A 21,212-nucleotide genomic window follows, 5' to 3' on the forward strand; every position below is an offset into this window, starting at 1 on the left:
ATTGCTTCAAAAGAATATTTACCGATTGAAATTTCTGAGACGTAGAAAGGATAATTGACTCGTGGTATATAGACATCTCAGCTCCAGGTTTCGCCAGAACTGCGACCGTCTTTTAGCCGCACGTTGATATCAGACGACGCTCATTGTATTTGCTAAGTGATTATTTCAAGAAAAAAAGATGATCTGCTTGAATTTGGCGTTTCTTTTAGCAACTGCTGCCTTTGCCCGAGGTAGGTCCATTATAGTTTAAGAGGCTGCGATTTTAAACCTTATATTTAAGGTGTTGTTAAGCTGAAAGTCTTAAAATATAACTTATGTTTTATAGTAAATTGAATCTTTGGAATTTCGTTAGTTTATTTTTCCATATACAAAATTTTGCCCTAGAATAATTTCAAATAAAAAGAACTTATTTGATGAAATATTTCATCGTCTTATTTTATTTACAACTTAAGGCACTTTAATTTGTAAAATAATATCGTCAGTAATCAAGTCCTATGTACACGCGTCTTAGAATGTTTTTTTTTTTTTTTTTTTTTTTTTTTTTTTTTTTTGTTAAAAACATTTATTAATTTATGGAAATAACCTCTTTCTTTTATCCTTACAGCTGCCCCGTTTGCAGATATCCAGTGCCCTCCTGTCTGTGAAACCATCAGCTGTTCACTGGGGTATGTCCTCGACGAGAATGGATGTGAAACATGTGAATGCAAAGGTACAGGGAATATTAGCATTAGGCCCTATCTCACGATGCCTGTTCTCATACTCTCCTCATGCTAGTCGTAGCGATAATGAAAGTTAATTCAGTGTCAAAAAATTTAATACGATTTTGATCTATAACTGAAGGTAAAATGCTGTAAGGGTTTTCTAATCCTATCAAACTTTTGCCTTTGACTATCAAATCTAATTTTCTACACGTATATATAAACAAGCACACATCATAGGCCACGTGTGATGGTTCAAGATGTAACCAACTAATCGATAGTCTGCTTATACTATCATAAGAGTTTTTGTTATTATTATTACTTTTTTTCTTATTTTTAGAGTGGACAGACGTTGAAGAAGGGGCTACTCACAACGTCAATCCGGCTACGCTAGGCGACGACGACGACGTTGAGCGCGACGTGGGCGGGTGCAAAGCTCTGAACTGTGGAGACTTGACCTGCGACAGCGGCTACCAGATGGGGCCGGACAAATGTCCTGTTTGTAAATGTAACGATGATGGTATGTCTTTGACGTGTCTCTCGTTTGACTTTTTTCTTACTATTTGAAGAACGCTGGTTTTGAAAAAAGCAACAATACCTACATTTTTAATAGTATGAAAGTTATGAAAAATACATTCGGTTTCTTTTTTTAGTTTTTTTTTTTTTCAGACTGATATGTATGGGTATCAGACTTATTTTGAAATGCCCCTTTTCTTTAAAAATTAAAAACGTTTCAGTGCATGATTTATGAGACTTCGGTATTGTAACCGAAAGTGATGTTCTGTTCTTTTCGTCATCATTAATTGCAAAGGTTTGTTTTCCATTTTTCAGATTGGTCGCAGGCGTTAAAAGCAATTGCTGACATCGTGTAAAAGTTACCCATGAAAGAGCCTTATCCTATTCAAATATGAACAGACGATCGTCTGCAGCAATCATAACATGTATGACATTTTTTATCAGAGCCTGCAAGCATTAACCAGAAAATAAATGACTAAAATACATTTATTTTGTCCTTCGTACATTTGAAATTAGCTAATTCTGATTCAATGGTTTTGAAAATTAGAAAATAGCAAAATATACGGCTTTGACGAGTGTCGGCGTCTATTGTTCAATCAGCGTTCGGTGACGAATGTTAACGATTATGAAAGAGTACTGAACTTTGGTAGCGTCTACGGCAAATTCCAATTCGTTTCTCATATGATGAAAACAGAAAAAAAAAAGAAAACTTGGTGCAGTTCTGAGAAAAGCAACGAGAAACGAATTCTAACAATTTGTCTAAAGAAATCCATTAAAATATCTATCTGACAACATTCCACTCTAAAAAATTCTCAGCAGGTTTAGATTTAATCCTCAAGTTGTTAGAAAAAGCTTACAGGTATTTCAAGAGACAGATGATGGAATTATGCCTTCTACAGCTCAAAGTTATGTAACATGCGTTTTGAGTATGGGAACTTCAAAACTCCTAAAAATGACCTGTAGTAAAAATTAAAACAATAATGTCAGTCATTTAAAAAGCAAAGACATTTTAATGTAGCTCTTTTTGATTTGAAAGGGCTAATAATACACTGATAGCTGAATACCTGAACATTCTTGAAAACCTGAGTAAAATTGCAACAGCTCTTTATTCTGTGTCAAAACCTATATCCTATCCGTTAATGATTAAAAGAACAAATATGAAGCATGTTGTAAAATAAAATGGACCTACTTTGATGATTGTATAATAATAAAACCATTGCCACTAATACTGTCCAATAAATATAAAACAGTCTGGATGCAGAAAATAGTCAGGTGGTGTAACTGATGCTGAAAATTTAATAGTTAAAACTATTCTTGTGGCTAAAATCAACTCAAATCAACTTCATCAAACAATTTTGCTATTTTTAAAGCAGTTTTCCCCATTCCCACAGACTGTAGGTTTGCTAAGATAGCCACTGTTACTCCCTGTGGCAGATTTTGACTGAGATCTACACATCTTCTTGGCAGAACAACCAGTGCACTGCTGGCACCAACAGCGCCCCCTGTGTGACTGACATAAAACCTCTGCTCACGGCAGCCACCGTGTTTCTGCATGTAAGGCACCACAGCCCAGCCCATTCCATAATAACCATCAGCATCCCAGCTGCACTTTGTCTTTGGCACAGGTGTCCATAGGGTTAGTATAGTGTCTGGTTTGATGTAGCCAGGAGGGTTCTGACTATGAGGAACTGAAGCAGCTGTATTTCCTCTACCTTCAGTTTCAACCATCCCACTGCCTTGATACTGATATGCATACAACATGGCATTGCCAAATTTTACTAGGTCCTCCACTGTGGACACAAATCCTCCCCCTGCCCACTTCCATGAGTTGTCAACATAAGGTGCATTCACCAGTCTACCTTTATCATTCTTCACATAATACCTAAATAAATAAATAATAAAAACAAGCATGTCATAAAGAGAATCTTCCCAGAGGATTTTCTTTTGTCCTAGTACAGAACGGAGAAAAATATTAAAATCAGTGTGTCAGATATTTTATGCTCAAATGTATCATTTAAAAACAAGTTAATGGAAATTTATCCATATCATTCTCAACAGCTACTGACACATCCCTTTTGTTATTTTAAATTCCATTTATGAAAATCTTCTGGTATGTGTGGATAAATTCCTTTTTTAGTCTACAAAAGATAATTTAATGCAGATATGACTGCACGTAAAATATTTCACACTCTCACCTTGCCCTGTTGTATATGAGAGGTTCATTTTCATCTAGATATGTATTGACTAAACCCAAATCCTTAAAAATTTGCTTCATCTGGAGCTCAAATTTTTTTCCTGCTGCTTTTTGGATGACAGCACTTAGCAGACCATACCCATGGGTTGTATACAGAAATTCTTCACCTGCATGAAAAAAATTAATTCTATGTATTTCTTTAAAAAGTTAAATAATATTTAGGGACAGTCAATACAACACTATTCATTAAATAAAATAACATCATGATAGAAAATTACAAGTCATTCGAAAATAATGACACTAATACCTTCTCCACCAAAGTTATTCTTTGACCACAATATTAAAATATTTCATTTCACTACTAATTCATATAATATGATATGCAGTCCTACTAGTGTACCTGGTTTCTTTAAAAGTGGGTCATGCTTGAATAAGTCTAAGGTCTTGCAGACATCATCATACTTTTCTTTTATATAGTACTCATCAAACTGAAATTCATCCTTGTTACCATTTTTGCCCTGAAAAATCATCATATATTTAAAATTCATCTTCGGCCAACAATTTTTTTTAATGCACTGATCCTATTTGCAGCAAACCATCAACAGACTAAGGGTGCATTGCCAAAGATTCAGATACTATTGTTCTATGTAGATCAATCCAACTCTGTGGGGACTTTCCTGAAAGCAGTAAGATTAAGTGATCGACAAGCCTCCCGAGCAACTAAGGGTAATTAACTTTCATGTGTGCTGGACTTCTGGAAGTTTTTTCACTTCTTTTGAGTGCAAGTGAACATATACACATATTTTGAGACACAAATCTAAACAGTTAACATAACTAATTTGTATAAAAGCAGGATAAGACTAACCTTCTTTTCATAATGGCGTATTCCACCTAAATGAGAAACTAACATCCTAGTGGTTAGTGTGACCTGAAGGAAGAAACAACAATTTTAAAGCAAAATGGTACAAAAAAAAGAAAGAATTGATATCATATGCAAAATGCAAGGAAGAAAAATTAAAAAATTTGATTCATTATAATTATAATATCAATTTTAATTTCCACTGAAAAAAAAATAAAAATGATAAAAACAAAGTTCATTTTTTTTCATAAAATGTTCCTGAAATCTGACTTAACAAAGTCAATACCCTCTATAAACCTTACTTTCAGTTATTTTGTCTATTCAACTATTCTGTGAAAACATCTTTGATTAAAATTAACATCAGTGAATTAATTCATCATCAAATTCAAAAAATTTCAATAATTTGGCGGGTATCTCTTCCAGCATGGTAAAAAATCAAACTAGCAGATTTGCCTCATCTGAGTACCCTTTTAACTCTTCTCCTGTTATTAATAACAAACCTTTTCACCCTTCCATTCCTTCTCAGGAAAGTCCTGCACATATTCTTGAACAGGTTTGTCCAGATCTAACTTGCCCTCTTCCATAAGCCTTGCAGCTGCCAGCATGGCCAAAGGTTTGCTGATACTGGCTATACGCATGACTGTTTCTGCTTTACAGGGAACTTGGTTCTCAATGTCAGAAAAACCATACCCTATATAATGAGCAAAAATGTTCATTAGCTTGGAAGTTGGATCATTTACAAAAATAATGAAACACAAGCTGAAATATATGTTTTAATTTTAGCTAATGGCCAGCTTGGACGTTGGCCTTCATCAAACTGATGAGTATATATATATGTTTGAAATGAATCATGTCTCATTTCAAATAAAACAATTATTCTGTCTGGCATGGCAAATGTTAAGTACATATTACCCTTCTTCCACACAGGAGTTCCATCAATGCTTACTGAAACAGATAGCCCAGGACTTCCGACTTCAGCCTAAAATGAGATATACAATATATTAATAATATCATAAATATGCATAATAAAATTGTTTTAATGCACGTGTGTGTCTCTTGTATGTGGGTGCAAATGTTTGTGAATGTGTTTGTAAATACATGTGTATGTTGTGTGTTCGAGAGAGAGAGAGAGAGAGAGAGAGAGAGAGAGAGAGAGAGAGAGAGAGAGAGAGAGAGAGAGAGAGAGAGATTTCCACCTTTAACCCATTTAAAATCTGTTCTGCTTGGGATATAGCAGATTCAAGAGTCCGGACATTGAGCTTTCTAGGCTTTCTCGTCCTTGTGTCTGCTATATTGTTTTCTCTCTGGTCGTTTTCTTCACATTTGACGCTCTTTATTCCGTACTGTCGGTACAACAAAACCGTTCCCGACCCAACAGTCACAGCAACTAGACCCTTAAGGAAGCCAGTCATATTTTAACTAGTTGTATTACGATGCTTGTCGTATCTATATACATATAATTCTATTCAATTCCACTTATTACTACAACTAAACCACACAAGAACCATATCTAAACAGCAATTCGTTTTAGTCCCATGGGCGCAGACATGTTGAAATATGACGTCACGATAATGATGGTACAAAACTCACTGTGTTTCATATGGATAATAGATCCAATGCATAAAGGTACCTTATAACATCAAATCTCTGTTAGACGTGCTAGCCCTGTCACGTACTCTTAATCTCCTAAATTTCATTATTGGTTCAATCTTTAATTATTTTTTTAATGGTTTTAGCAGCATTTCTGGAGGATTAATTCCAGAGGATGGGTATAAAACGATAAAACCGACCTCGTTTTATCTTAACTTTTAATCAAATTAGCCATGTGGCACCTGAAAGTTGCCGACTAACAGTTTAAGAATTTGTTTGATTGTGTTTGGAACTCGTTGATCTCACTTGCGTACAACGTACGCGTATTATCATATGACGTCGTCACGTGATCAAACATGGCAGCTTCCTTAAAGGAGAAAAAATGCACCTGATAAAGGTGTTTTGACTGCCAATGTAATAATACTGACAGATGACTTAATTGGAGAGTTTTGGTGGAATGGGTAACTCAGCAAGTAACAGCGAAAGTGAAGACGAATTCAGGGTTGAAAACAAGGTAAGGAATAAGGAATTATGAAAAATATGAGCCGCGAAAAAGAAAACTGGCACTACAGAACGAACGTACGTACTAGTACACAGCAAACTGAAACTGATCACCTGACGATCTATACGTAATGATCGGTTGGAAGTTCGGATAACACTGTGAATTGAAATTGAATAAATAGGATATTGCCTCTGGAAGTGAATAAATGTGATAAAGCGTTTCAGAAAAGGGGGTTGGTCCTCCAGACCGCTTAAGACGCTTGCACCAGAGAGTGCGACATATTCTGCTTACTCTTATTTCATCTACCAGTACGAATGGAGCACAGTAAGGCCTGGAATGGGGGGGGGGGGGGGGGGGGGGGGGGGGGGGGGGGGGCAGCAGACACCAATTAAGTATATTGCTAATTTCTGCTTGCTTCATTACTTGTCAATTGTTTGCAGATACATGTACAGTAGTACCCAGTATACACAGTTTTGGTCACATATTGCCAGTAAGGAAAAGAAGCATAAAGGCATGATAAGGTTATACTGCACTTTCTTTAGGATGCATTCTATCACTGTGCATGTATATAACAGGAATTGGAAATAATTCTTTTTTGTATTACATTTTCAGGAGGAAGACCCAGCATCAGACACAGAAGCAGATGGAGGTAAACACTTTTGTTTAAAAAATATATTTAAATGGCAGCCCAAAAAAGATGATTTGGATTACTGAACATAAATTAGTAAAAAAAATTGATATGAAATTAAGGTTAAAAGGATTCAAGTGATAGATCACGGGTTTGCTAAAATGCTAATACAAGATAATGTGATAAAGTTTTTCCCCATGTTCTTTTTATTGTCTTATAAAAACAGGTCGGCCTGATTTGGTGGATTACTGATATCATTGAGAACTCTGATAGCCCCAAATATTTGCATATTTCATATATAAACCTGACATTTTTGGTGAAATCCTTTTCAGAAAAAGATGGAAGACAAACAGTGGATCTCAGTATTCTATTCAATCATTCAGCATTAAGAACTGCAGCTTCTAAACTCAAGTAAGATAGTTTTTCTTTTTAAATTTTTTTTTGTCTAAATTACAGTATTGGTGCCAAATATAGGTAAAATTTTCTCAACATAATATTCTTACTCACGGATCATTGCTCAACCTGTCCCTATGCTTGGATTAGATGTTTGATTCTATATTTAAGGTAATGATTTAGTTTTTTTTTTTTTTTTTTTTTTTTTTTTTTTTTTTTTTTTTTATTCACAAAAAGACAAACAAAAATACATATGTAGACACACACACTAACACACACACACACACAATAACACACACAAGACATTCATTATACATTAAGTAAACATGTAGATAGCCGGACTACGTACGAAACAGTATATTACAAGTGATGCTGCACATAACAAGATACCAACATTTTACATTTCACATAAGAAATTAGCGAAAAAGTAAAGTAAATTTATAAGTGGAGAAACTAGTCAAAAATAGAATCCCAGATTCTCCACTCTGTAAGAAAATGGCCTAATTGAAGATTTTTTTGAGAAACATATTTTTCTAATTTGAATTTTGTTTTGATATATAAGAGAAGGGAAGGGAAGGTCGGCTGCATTTTTCTTTTAAAACAAGTATATATATAAAATTTGGAGACAAGAATAATGTAATTTAGAGGCTTGAAATTTGTTTTGGATACTCCAAAAAGTATATTTTCATCATAGAGTGTAATTCTTTCATCAGTTTTGTTAGCAATCAAGCGTTCCATTTCAGTCCAAATGTTTCTTATTCGATAGCAATTTAAAAATACATGTCGCAAATCTTCCCTCTCCGCTCCACAGATAAAGCATTTCTCTGACACCTCAATACCGATTCTTTTCAGGTATGACCTAACTGGTAAGATTCTAAAAATTATTCTGTATTGGAACCATTGAAGTTTTGTTTCTCGTGTAACATAGAAACAATTCTCGTAAACATACTTCCAAGTGATACTTATATTTAGATCTAGGTTCCATTTCCTTTCGTGTACCAAGTTTTCAGGAGCTTCACTCATGAGAACCTGATAGAAATCTTTACACCCATTTCGACTCTTTATAAGTAGCTGAACCGGCTGAGGAACATAAGGAAATAAAATATCTTCAAAAATTTCTTCATTGTTCTTTTCTTTTAGCCTACATTTTAAACTGTTACGTATTCCAAAATATTTTAGATCACATACTCTTTGAAATCCAAATTTCCTTTCCAGTTCAGCTTTGGTTAAAAATTTTCCTTCGTTGAAAAGATCGCCAATTATTCTTATACCCTTATTGTACCATTCTTTGTCCAATATTGATACCCCACCCAATTTTACTTTTCTATTATACCACAGGGGTTCAAGAGCAATATTGCTATTCATATCTTCTATACCGTATGTTAAATCTTTCCAGGAGATAATGACATCTTTCCAGAACCTGTTATTGCAATTGCGTAAGAGTATATCTAAATAATCATTTCCATAGTCAAATATATTCCAAATAGATTGTAAATCAAAAGTGCTCTGGAGAATAGTGTTATAAACGTTATTTTTAAGGTATAGTCTTCTTATCCATGTACATTTTAATGCCGTTATGAATTTACTTAAGTCTGTCATTTTTAGACCACCATATTCATAATCCTTTACTATCTGACCTCTCTTTACCTTATCAATTTTGCTACCCCAAATGAATTGGAAAAAAATGGAACTTAGTTTTTTTATGAATACTGGATCTGGATTTGGCAGAGAAATGAAAAGATGGTTCAGCATTGGGATGATAAGGGTTTTTAAGATAGTAATTCTACCAATAGGGGTAAGTATTCTTCTATTCCAATGCCGAATCATACCCTCTATCTTCGGGATTTGTTTATCAAAGTTTAAAGTGACCATATCGTTTAAATTTACCGAGAATTCTATACCTAAGAGATTAAATTGAGTCGAACCCCAATCAAGTTTCCATCTAACGTGGTGAAAAACTTCCCGACTATATTTTCTTGAGCCAATCCACACTGGTTTAGTCTTGCTATTGTTGATATGGAGACCTGAAATTTTTGAGAAATAGTCTAATGTACGGAAAGATTCTAAGAAAGAAGACCTATTACCATCTAATATAAGGGTGGTGTCATCAGCATACTGGGTTATTTTAAATTCGGTGTCACCAAGTTTTATTCCGCAAATATCTTTATTATTCTTTATCATGATTGCGAGAATCTCAGCACAAAGCAAAAAGATATAGGGAGACAAGGGGTCCCCTTGACGACAGCCCCTCGAAATTTTGAAAGGCTCCGACAAGTGGCCGTTTTGTGTAACAGAGGCCTTGCTATCGTAATTAAGGATATGAAACCACCTTTTTATAGTTTCCCCAAAATTAAAAAAGTCTAAAACTTTATCAATAAAGCCCCAATCTACAGAGTCAAAGGCCTTTTCAAAATCGATAAGAATGAGTAAAGCAGGAATATTTTTCTTTTCTGCGATATGCATTAGATCATAAATTAATCTTGTATTTTCCCCAATATATCTTCCGGCAATAAACCCGGACTGAGAATTAGAAATAATTTTATCAAGATAGAGTTTCATTCTTTCCGCTATGCAGCCCGAGATCATCTTGTAAATAACATTTAAAAGGGTTATAGGCCTCCAATTTTTTATAAATTTTCTGATTTTATCGGCTTTTGGAATACAGGTTATAATCCCAAGATTTTGACTCGCCATCATTTTCTCATTGATGAAAATTTCATTAACTGCTCTAATTATAAAACTATGTAAATCATTCCAAAAAAATTTATAAAACTCTGCAGTAAAGCCATCAGATCCAGGCGATTTGTTATTTTTCATTTTTTTCAGCACCCTCAAAAGTTCCTTTGAGGTAATTTCGGTTTGTAAATATTCCTTATCAGGCTCGCTTAATTTGGGGACATCTAAATTTGCAAAAAATAATTCTAGGTCTACCTCTTCTAATTGATTAGTTTTTGACGAGTAAAGGCGTTCATAAAATAACTTTGCTTCATTTAGTATAAGTTTTTGATCAAATATTGTTGTTCCGTCTGGTAGTTCTAAATTCTGAATAGTTTTATTGACATAATTTCTGGATTCAAGTGAACAAAAATATTTCGTAGGCTTCTCTCCTTCCTCAATCCATCTGCATTTTGCTCGGACGAGGACTCCTTTTAGTTTTTCTTGTCTGATATTTTTCAACGCCTCCCTCTTAACCTCAAGTTCGTCCAAAGAATTTTCATTTGGGTGGTTCATTTCCATTACATAAATTTCTCTTTCTAGTTCTAATTCTTGCCTGTCCCTTTGTTTTTTCTTGAAAGAGGAATGGGAAATTGTCATTCCTCTAATTTCCATTAAAAGCATTTCTAAAAATAAGGAGTCATCAATAGTGAAAGATATTTGTTCGTTTGGAATTTCTGTAATATTTTCTTCGGCGTACACCGGAACTGCATATTGAACTTTTGTTCTCTTAATTATGTCCTTCACTTTACTCACATATTCCTCATCTTTTAAGAGGGAACTGTTAAATACCCAAGTGCCTTTGCCCTTAATAAATTTATTTAGCTTTAATTCTAAAATTACGGGTGAATGATCAGATCGGTATGATGCCTTAATAGAAATATTAGAAACTGAATTTTGAAGGTTATCCGCAATTAAAAAGAAATCTAGTCTAGCCTGCCTTCTGGGATTCCTTCTTCTCCATGTGAATCTCCTTTCGTCAGGGTAGAGAAGTCTGAAATAGTCAATTATATTTAGGTCATTCATAACTTCAAGTAATTTTTGCCTAGCTCTAGGGTTATTCACATTTGCATAATTTTCTGTGTCTATATCAGGGTTTAAAGTAAGATTAAAGTCACCACAGATCAAGAAATTTTCATTATTAAAGTCTATTATTATATCTCGTACCTGTTCATAAAAATCTGGAGTATCCCTGTTCGGGCCATAAATGTTGATTAATGTGAATCTATTTTTTTCTATATTTACATCAAGAGCTAAAAGATTGCCGTCTAGTTTTTAATGACAGGCCAGTCTTTTAAAATGCCACATGTCTTCCTGTACATTTCACTAGGAACTTTTGACATCATGTTTATTTTATATGAGAGATTTTATAGATTTAAAGGTCTTAATTGGGAATGATTACAATTGCAAAAGAGTTGGCAGAACACATGCCTTCCTCTATAACTTTCAAGAAACATGAATATGAAATTAATATCCATTTTTTTTTAAATGTCTGTATTTTTTAGAGATGACATGCCAGAGAATGTTATCCAGCAGCATCACAGCCTTTTGCTGCACTGGTTGGAGGACAGAATGTCCAGAAACGAGGTGCGTTTTTTACCTTATTTTCCAGACACTAAAACACAGGGCATTTTTAAGTATTGCAAGATAATTATATTAATGAGTGGACAATAAGTTTGACTTGAGTATTTAATACTGTATGAACTAAATACTAATCTTAGTTTTAGAATAGATAATTTTGACCAAATGCTTAATGTATTCTTATATGGCTAAAGAAAATGTAAAATATTCCACATTTTTGTTAGAATAATGATTAATTTAGTGTGAAGTAGTGATTATAGTTTCCCAGCTCATATTAAGATGATTTTTGCCATTTTATACATTTTAACCAAGTGCTAAAATTATCAAATAAGTGTTGTAAAATAAATTTTGTTATCTTTTGCTTAATTGAGTTATACTCTATAAGGTGTATCCTGTTGCTGTTATATTTTAGGAGACAGTCCTCCTGAGTCAGTTTTGTGATGTCCTCATGAACAGATCAGTGGGCAGGGAGGAGTGTGTTCAGGTCACCACATTTTGTCTTGATCTAATCAACATAAGAGTGGTTTTTATCCACACTGTGGATATGGCATTTCCTTCACACTTAACTTTAGCTGCTATGCCCTTAAATATTGTTTTGGCCTCTGTATATATGCCAGTTTAACATTTTTACAAACAATCACTTGCAGGCATTCCAACAGTTTGACACAGAGGGTGATGGCACAGCAGATGTGACCACCATGTTGGAGGCACTCAGACAGTCTAATGGAGCAAACATGCATGGGGAGCTCAGTTATGTGATACGAACTCTGCAGGCTTGTTCTCTAACACCAGGTAAAACTTTTTTTTTTTGTGTGTGTGTGTATGTCATTGTGTGAGAATCTCCATTAAAGACTTGAATTTAGACACCATGTCCTCAGTTCAATGATTTTACATAGATTAATAAAATATAATCATATTGTGTAATTTTTGTTTCTAGATATATTTTAAGCAGAATTTGTCAATCTGTTTTTCAGGTTTTATTGATGTGTATTCTGAAGGTTCACACAGCATCGGGCAACATGGCTCCAGAATTCTGAATGTGAGTATTTGTCTATTTGTATGGTTTTGGATGAATTTTGGACACTGATTTGAAGAATTTTTTTCTTAAAAATTGATTAGATAACAGATTGATTTTGAATATATGGGCAATGTGGGTTAAATGTACCTTATTATGCTTTTTATTATATCATCATATATATTCTTAAGTGTTAAATTTGATATTAGGTAAATAGATGTTAATCCTTTTTGAAAATATCAAAAATAGTTCCTTTTCTTCTCAGTTTCTGTTGCGTAATAGAGCCCCCAGTTCAAGCCTGCCATTCCCCATCATAGAAGGGTTCAATAACACCTGCTCTATGAGACTGTCTGTGTTGAAATCTCTCCTGCATAAGCTGGGAGAAAGCTGTAAGTAGAGGTTTGACCTTAAGCCAACAGAAAATCCATTATTTTTTAATACTTGTCTCTTTCAAAAGAAAGAAAAAATTAAAGGATTAAAATGTATAATTTTTAATCCACTTTGAAGATTAATCAGTCATAATCCATGTAAAATAAGAATCATGGTTGTTTTTTAAATAGAAATTATTGCTGTTTTAGAACATTTGTTGCGTAATTTTAGTGGAGTGTGAAGTTTTTATCCCGATTTGAAGACCAAAATTTTCAGTACTCAAATTTAGGACCAGTTGTGTGGACGAAGTTCCTTTTTGAAACCAGACCCAAGAGTAACCAAAATTCAACCATTTTTTTTCTCTAGATGACAGATCATCCCAGGAAAGCATGTTGTCAAGTGGGGAGGAGCTGAAGTCCATCACAAAATGTTACACAGCCATGGATGTCTCCACTGGTAAAAATGACATGCACAGGTAATATATATATACATGATGTATAGACGTGACATTAAATTTGTACATATAACACAAATTGCATGATGTTTGAATACAATTTCCCAATCTCCTGGAGAAATGCACAGTCAATGCGTCAAAATAGAATTCAGTTTCTTACCAAAAAAAAAAAAAAAGAATTCATAATCATCATAGAAAATATATCACTGCTGTACACAATATATGATATGATGATTTTGTGTTAGATGATAATCGTGTGTTACAGTAATAGTTGAGACTATGCATGCACATTTAGAATTCCTGCACTGAAGATGAAAGTATTTGTTGTTTTAGAATGGTAAATGGTGACTTTTCTTCCTACTGGCAGTCGGATGGGACAGCTAGAGCTCATTGGATCAGGTAATTCATAATAATAATAATACTAATTATAATAATAATAATAATAACGTGTCAGTTAAATGTGTTTTTTAAGAAAAATATGATGTCTTGTTCTTTGGCTGAGGTTATTCCAACAGTAAGTTTTTAAAAATTGATATAATTGTTTTGTTTTCTTTCTCTGTGGTACAGGCTTCATATCAAGAACAATGTGGTAATCAAGCAGTTATCAGTTGGAGTGGCCTCAAGTGACCAAAGCTATATGCCACAGTTGATTACAGTGTCTGTGGGGAAAAGTGCCCTCAGTCTTAGAGAGATAAGAGAAGTCAGAATACCCAGGTAGGCATATCTGCATGTACTATTGCTGATAATACTACTGCTGTTACTACCACTGCAGCTGACACTGTTACTGCTGCTGCTACAAGAACAACAATGAGAACAACAACAACAATATATTCCTTAGGCTGCAAAAGAACTTGTTTGTGTTATCTAGATTTGTTTGAAGCATCTGCAGTCTGTAAAGTTACATTTCAGAACATGTTTGAAGATGGGTTTTATCTGTTTTTTTTCTAATGGTTATAATGGTTTAATTAGCTATTAAATTCAATTCTATCAACTTATTATTTATTTATTAGGAAGCTTGTTTGTTTGTTTGTTTGTTTGTAAGTGAATTTGACAAGCATTTATCTATATTACAGTCCTATGCTATTCATTGTATATCATTTATTATATAGCACAAATTATCTTTCAGTCATATTACTGGAGATGTGACACTGCTAAAGAATGCTAAGCAGTATTATCCAAGTAAGTGGAGATGTGGGTGTGTTAAAAGATCAGGACTTCTAATAGATTGTAAAATTTATTTTTTTATTATTGACCAATTTCTAGGATTAATTATCTTTTAGACATATATTTTAGACAAATCAGATTTTATTGAAGTAAGAAAATTGGCAAAAAAACAATGAAATATTGTGTATGAATGGCAATTAGCAGAATTAGAATTTTTTAGCATCTTGTAATCTATGTAATCTGTGTCATCTATAATTTGCGATGCTTATTTAGTAATACAGCTAAACATCCGACGTTGCCATAGTGATGGATGTGACACAAGAATCCACTCACTGAAAACTTTGGGATACAAGTAAGTGAGATATTGAATGATCTTTTGATCAAAGTTGTTATTTTATGAATACCTGTTTTCTCTCAAAATGGTACTAATACAAGATTTCACTAGTATTACTCAATAACATTTTCTTAGGAAACACCAAATGTTTTCCACATTTCTTGCACACAATAGTCTTATTTATATCATTTCCATGTCTCAGGATTGTCAAAGATGCTGGGATGAGTGTGTCAGACGCGTCAGCAGTGTGGTACCTCCAAGTTCTGGCCTCAACTACAACTGCCTGTCTGCCAGTATCACCTCAGCTCAGAGATATGGTGCTGGAACATTCCAGGTAGGATAATTCTGCCAGCCTTTGCCTTTTTCATCAAAAGTGTTTCTGCTTAGATGATGTATTTAATGCTTGTATAATGCTACCATCATAAATGTCAGCCAAATGTGAAACCTATATAATTTGGCTAAGTAAAACATGGAATATTTTACTGTATTCCGTCAAATTAATCATTGATTGAGTTCAAATTTTTCTGAAAATTCCTAAGATATTTGACTGAAAGCAATATATCTTAGAAGAGCCATGTCAACATTCTGTCCACACACATGCACATGCACCCATTCACATGCGCGCACACACACATGCATGCACACACACACACACACACACACACACACGCAAAATTAGATTAACTGCTACCATCAGATTAGCAGATGGGATTCACAGTGGATTGTAATGTTGCTTATATTCCCCGCAGCTTTGTTTATGTGAAATGTGTTTTCAATTAGAACATGCTTCTTTCCAGAAATGCACTTTGTCATATGCCTCCCTTGGCATTGTCACCAAACAGTGCCGAGCGCCCAGCCTTCCTTAGCAGCCATGTTCTGAAGCAGATGGACACCTTTCTGGGGGAGGTTGCCATGTTAGTTTACACAAACATCCTGCCACCAATTGTGGCAAAATATGAATGATTGTTTTTAAGATTAATACAATTATTCATCTAAGACTATTAGAAAAACATATATAATCATTGATGAAGGTGTTAATGAAAGTGTACACTATTATTCTTCTAAGACATAGTAAGGAGTGAATAATTTTAATGAAGCACGCAGTACATGGTAAATCTTTATGTTTGCATATGCCAAATTTGAAAAATATTTTGAAAGTTTTGGTTCATGTCCGTGTTTTTGTTAAAATGATAAAAATTATTTTGTAATGATTTTTAAAAATTTTTTTACCACTTGACTCAAACCATTTTTAGAGAGAAAGAGAGCCATGTGAGTGCAGATGCATTGTATGTGTTGTTGTCATTCAATCTGGCAAGAGGTCATGTCATGGGGATACTGAAGACACTCAAGCTGCTACAAGGTATTTTAATATTTGAAACTTAAATAATTGTTTAATGCCTTTTAGCTAATATGCCCTTGTCATTTTTGTTCTGGGGTCTGTTTTGCTTGTGGTCTTAATGTTTGGGGGCTTAATTAAGACTTTTAAGTTTGGAATATCATAAGTTGGCTTGCAATATTTGTCTAAGAGCATTTTACAGCTTAGTTGGTTTGAATCCTAAACAGTTATTGTTTAGACTGATTTTTGAATGATGTCATTTCGGAAACAGACCTGGTTGAGATGTCTTCACATATGTATTTTCTCTTCTTTTTCTCCAGACAGCGAGATTATGGAAATAGAGGCATTGCCACTGCTTAAATCTATGGTTTCTGTAAGAGATTCATTTTGGAAAAAGCAAGGTAAGCCAGATCCATGTTGATTATGAGTGTGTTATGGTAATGAGGGTATAGTGATGATATATCTCAATAATAATGATAATATAACTGTAATAATGATGATTTATATATATTATTTACTAAGAGTTTTTTAAACTTTTAAGAACACTTTACAGTATATAAAACAAAAGAAATTGGGAGATGAAAATGCTGAATAAAATTACAATTAATGTATGAATATTAGTTATTCGACACAAGTTTTCTGTAAAGGAAATTGGTACAAAGTAGTCCTCACCGGTGATTGATAACTGTGTTGTGATTTAGGTGGTCCACTGCAGCTGACTCTAGCAGGCTGTGATGGAGGACAGAAGGATGAGGCTATGGGACCAGAGAATGTTCTCTCAGTAAACTGGGCCACCCCTGGCTCTAAAGGTCGGGAACTGTAGCTTGCTTATTATCTCGATAGAAAGTTTTTTTACTTAACTTAGACTACAGCAACTGAAACTGGGCCATACCTGTTTTGGGACTAGGGCTTCAACCGGTTCTTAAGGTTCAGAACTGCGTCTTCCAGCTGGCTTTTAAGGCTGGGCACTTTAGCCTCTTATTTTTTTCATCTGTTAAGGAAGGTTCAGTTTTCAGTTCTAACAGCCTTCTGGCAAAGATCAAAGGGGTTTTTAGGAATCGGATTATTCCTGAGCACATGATTGTAAATGATTGTAAATTGTTGGTAAAATACATGTTCAGTGAACTACTGGTGCAAGCATGTACATGTACATGTGTGTATTTGACTTCTGGCTTGTATTTGATCATGTCACAGCATGATTCTCTTTTCAACCTTCTAGTTTACCAATCTGCTGAAGGGAAGACACTTGTTAACATGATCTTCAAGGCTTCTGACTTTGTACAAGTTACCAAGATTAAGATCAAAGTGAGTGTTTTTCATTTTGTTTAGTTTCAGGGCAGGCCAGCAATTTCAAAAAGGGGGTTCTCTTCTGAAAAACTGGACTTTTTACTATGAAATCTTCATGTACCTAAATAAACTTTACCCAGAGGGGACCTTTGTCTGGCAAAAAGGAGTGGGGGGTCTTTTGAACCCCCTGAACCCCCTTGGCTATGGGCCTGCATGGCTCATGCTGGCATCATGAATTTTAATCTTATTTTGATGAAAGTACATTTAAATGATTCATTGTTTTTTCCCCAAATTTATCATATATTGAGTTAAAAATTTCTGATTTGACAAAAATTATCCAACCATTTAGAAAAAATATCTTTAGAGTAAGCCCAGGTAAGTCTTTCTACAAGCACATTTTCTTTTGGGGAATAACATATTTTAACAATTTGGCCTAGTTAGTATGGCATAGTATGTGAGGTATGTCTAGAAAGAGTTTTTCAAAAGAATAATTTATGATCAAATAATATGCATTTTACTTTATAGGTTGAGAAGGGTCCATGTGGTGCTAAATCAGGATTTATTTTTGTCTACAAAGATGAGTAAGTGTAGAGAACCATATAGTTTGTTATTGTCGGTGACACAGTATTGGGAAGAATTTATTATGTTATTCTTATAAATTGAACTACATGTATATTCAGTTTTAAATGGTATTCCATTTTCTACTAGTAATTACTTGTCAGTGATTTGAATTTTAGCCATTGTCCTTTTTACTTGTTTGTATATTATATATTACATTATATATATTTAGAAGTGGAAAGCCATTCAGTTTGGAAGATCATGTGGAGAAGTTTAAAACGCATGATACATGGGGATTTGCTGAGTATTGCCTGCACAACAATGGGAGGTAAATTAATAATGGTGTTAAACTTTATAAAAAAGAATGTCACTGTAATTTGCAGCCTTATACTAGCTTTTGATGGATATGAAAGACATCGAGGAAAGTATTTCACGAATTGCAATGTTAGTCTAGAAAAAGTTTAAATTAAATGTCCTTAATATCTCTTTTTTAATAATAACAAGTTTGAAATGTCCAACCTACATGTACAAGTTACAAAAGAACTGTACTAATTCTATCATTGACTGCACATTGCGTTATTTAAGCTGATTGATTTTCAGGACTTCAGGCTTAGAGAGCACATCTGACAACCCAGTGGCTCATTTTGCCACTGAAGAAGACTGGTAAGTTATCAACTGTATAATTGTATCTGTAATGTTAGTTATATATATATATACCGTTGTATATATAAAGCTGTATACTGTATGCTCCCTTAGAGAGCTACTGTAAGTTTGTTTAATATAGAACAGATCCATAAATATCAGGTATGAATTGTTAAGCTGGCTGAACCTGTGCTTTGAAGATATCAAGCGATGAGCTACATCTTCACCTTTTACGTCTCTTTGCTTCAGGGATGAAATTGAGATTCCTTTGGATGTTTTTCCAGTGGGGCAGGTCAGTATATCTGAATTTGAAAAAAAAAAACTTGTTTGATACTGTTTTTGCTGATATAAAATCCGATTTTTGAAGTTATACATCTTTTATGATTTTGTATCAGCCAAGTTCTTCTTTAAACAAGTCATTTCATCTATGTTTACATAAAACGTTTCTGTTAATTTTTTTTATTTGGTTATTTTATAAGCAGTACCATATTAATTAACTCCATTTATCAGAGGCATATTATTTTATATATAGTATGTCCAGATCAAGTTCCTCCAGCCAAGGCAGAGTACTGCAGGCAGGATAGGGGTAGTGGGAGTCAAGTTTTATGGCTTTACCAGGAAGGCGGTCTTTGCTGATGATCTTCAAGTAGTGAGTAGAGTGCAATTTAGATACACTCTATTTTTATTTAGGTTTGTCCAGTTGTTTCTTGATTTAGTTGGCCATGTCATTAACTAAAATATCCAACAGAGTGACTTATAATTTTAAAAAGACACCAGGCACATCTGATTCAATATAACATCTCAAGGAGATTAAATCCTATCTCCCATGGTGTGGGCTTTTTAATGATCACTCAGTCTAAGTAAACATTTGTATTATATTTTTATACATTAATTTTAGTTAAATCTTCACTTTCTGATGCCGTAATATTTTCTACAGTTTTTTGTTTGAAGTCTTTTCTGTCCTCCTCACTTCCTATTGAATAGGAATCTGCTACACCAGAGGAAATCATTTGGGCAAATTTCTTTCAGGCAAAATCACTTGACCTTTCACAGGACAGCTCTGTTGTTAGCAAAGAGATGGTATTTGTTAGAACTTTGTCATTTCTGGTGGATTTAGCTAGGGAACAAGTAAGTATAATTTTGTTTTTGCTTACTGAAAAGACATACGGTTACAACACTGAACCAAAAATATATCTGTTCTCCGTTACTTAAAAGATGAGCTAGCTAATTAAAGGTTCATGATTCAGCTTTCTAAAACAAGACAAATGATATAAGAATTAGTGATGTATAGTTATTTGAGGGGATAGATATATATTGTTAATGCCAAGGCATCCTTAAAGAAATATATCTGTCATTTTTAAGGGATCTGGGAAGCAAGGAAAACCACAGCCTCTAGATATGTCAGCATTGGCTACAGATGTATGGTGGAAACTATACCCTTCATTTTCATATAAGTAAGTAGTGTGTGTGTGTTGGGTGTGTGGGTGTAAGAGAGAAAAAGAGAGAGATGTGTCACTGACCACTCTTTCAGTATATTTCTGTATCTTATGTTTAGGCATCTGTACTATATCGGTAGTTGCATAATTTGCATATTCAGCCATGGTATATGCCTTAGATTTATGTAGATTCTGAAAATGCATTATTGCAATATAAGTGAAAGCAGATAAATGGTAAAATTGGATTCCTATGTCTTTCTTCCAGCTCTGATGCTGGGGTAGTCTGTAAGATACTGCTTCTGCAGCTTCTACATGCTTTGTTCCAACCGCTTACTGTGGCCAAGACTGTTAAAACAGTAAGATATCATAATATTGATAGAAGTAATATTTCAATAAAAATTAAGGTGATATAATATTGATAATGATGATGATAACAATAATTATGAAGATAATAATGATCATGATTGCACTATTATTGTTGGTAACTCTGACAGCAGAATCCAGCAATAAAAGTAAATGGTTCGTCGAGTGTTGGTTACTTGTCTTTAAGGAAAGTAAATGCTTTGTGAAAGTAAGTGTCAATATGCCCTCCTTGCAGAAGTCAGTAGAGTACATATTTCAACACCTGTGTGAGGTTATTGACACTCAGGATCAGAAAGAGGAGGAATCCCCCATGATGAAAAACTTGGTCAAGATGGCACAGCAGTGTGTCATTGATGGTGAGTTTGGATTAACATCATGCCTGTGCTACCTTCAGTTTCATGCCAGTTAGCAACAGTCTTATTTACTTACTATACCTTAGGCACCACTCCCTCCCCCTCCCCCATCCCCTCCCCACACAAAAAAATGTTGTATATAAACAGAGTGGCTGAATAAGAAACAAGAAATTTTTTTGAGCCTATCTGGAAGCTAGGGTGTCTTGTTCACCTTGACTGTGTGAA

General features: G+C 34.2%; 3 protein-coding genes across 3 annotated transcripts in view; 2 read left to right on the top strand and 1 right to left on the bottom strand.

Moving 5' to 3' along the window:
• The first annotated feature begins 50 nt into the window (after positions 1–50).
• LOC106160848 (uncharacterized) lies at positions 51–1,699 on the top strand. The gene is made up of 4 exons (XM_013537615.2): positions 51–230; positions 605–709; positions 1,039–1,218; positions 1,530–1,699. The coding sequence occupies exons 1-4, from the start codon at positions 179–181 to the stop codon at positions 1,568–1,570; spliced, it is 378 nt and encodes a 125-aa protein (XP_013393069.2). The 5' UTR covers positions 51–178; the 3' UTR covers positions 1,571–1,699.
• Positions 1,700–2,301: 602 nt separating this feature from the next.
• Positions 2,302–5,833, bottom strand: LOC106160847 (serine beta-lactamase-like protein LACTB, mitochondrial). Its single transcript, XM_013537614.2, has 7 exons — positions 5,464–5,833; positions 5,180–5,246; positions 4,768–4,958; positions 4,274–4,336; positions 3,809–3,926; positions 3,410–3,575; positions 2,302–3,096 (listed from the first exon to the last, which is right to left on the bottom strand). Exons 1-7 carry the CDS (start codon positions 5,677–5,679, stop codon positions 2,541–2,543), a joined length of 1,377 nt encoding a protein of 458 aa, XP_013393068.2. The 5' UTR covers positions 5,680–5,833; the 3' UTR covers positions 2,302–2,540.
• Positions 5,834–5,850: 17 nt separating this feature from the next.
• LOC106160822 (zinc finger ZZ-type and EF-hand domain-containing protein 1) overlaps positions 5,851–21,212 on the top strand; it is a 40,426-nt gene continuing 25,064 nt past the window's right edge. The window contains exons 1-28 of the mRNA XM_087004279.1: positions 5,851–6,371; positions 6,972–7,008; positions 7,320–7,398; positions 11,601–11,682; positions 12,089–12,160; positions 12,324–12,468; positions 12,651–12,715; positions 12,957–13,080; positions 13,427–13,535; positions 13,848–13,913; positions 14,082–14,228; positions 14,641–14,693; positions 14,952–15,030; positions 15,215–15,346; positions 15,810–15,926; positions 16,266–16,372; positions 16,669–16,749; positions 17,050–17,157; positions 17,568–17,653; positions 18,161–18,216; positions 18,426–18,521; positions 18,794–18,856; positions 19,085–19,127; positions 19,368–19,484; positions 19,865–19,963; positions 20,198–20,289; positions 20,537–20,627; positions 20,870–20,990. Coding sequence (XP_086860405.1) covers positions 6,315–6,371; positions 6,972–7,008; positions 7,320–7,398; positions 11,601–11,682; positions 12,089–12,160; positions 12,324–12,468; positions 12,651–12,715; positions 12,957–13,080; positions 13,427–13,535; positions 13,848–13,913; positions 14,082–14,228; positions 14,641–14,693; positions 14,952–15,030; positions 15,215–15,346; positions 15,810–15,926; positions 16,266–16,372; positions 16,669–16,749; positions 17,050–17,157; positions 17,568–17,653; positions 18,161–18,216; positions 18,426–18,521; positions 18,794–18,856; positions 19,085–19,127; positions 19,368–19,484; positions 19,865–19,963; positions 20,198–20,289; positions 20,537–20,627; positions 20,870–20,990 — 2,524 coding nt within the window. The 5' untranslated portion in view covers positions 5,851–6,314. The remainder of the gene's footprint in view (positions 6,372–6,971; positions 7,009–7,319; positions 7,399–11,600; positions 11,683–12,088; positions 12,161–12,323; positions 12,469–12,650; positions 12,716–12,956; positions 13,081–13,426; positions 13,536–13,847; positions 13,914–14,081; positions 14,229–14,640; positions 14,694–14,951; positions 15,031–15,214; positions 15,347–15,809; positions 15,927–16,265; positions 16,373–16,668; positions 16,750–17,049; positions 17,158–17,567; positions 17,654–18,160; positions 18,217–18,425; positions 18,522–18,793; positions 18,857–19,084; positions 19,128–19,367; positions 19,485–19,864; positions 19,964–20,197; positions 20,290–20,536; positions 20,628–20,869; positions 20,991–21,212) is intronic.

The sequence above is a fragment of the Lingula anatina genome, chromosome 2 (assembly GCF_051362555.1).
Source record: "Lingula anatina isolate TDL-2025a chromosome 2, LinAna3.0, whole genome shotgun sequence".
In the NCBI taxonomy this organism is placed as follows: Eukaryota; Metazoa; Brachiopoda; class Lingulata; order Lingulida; family Lingulidae; genus Lingula; species Lingula anatina.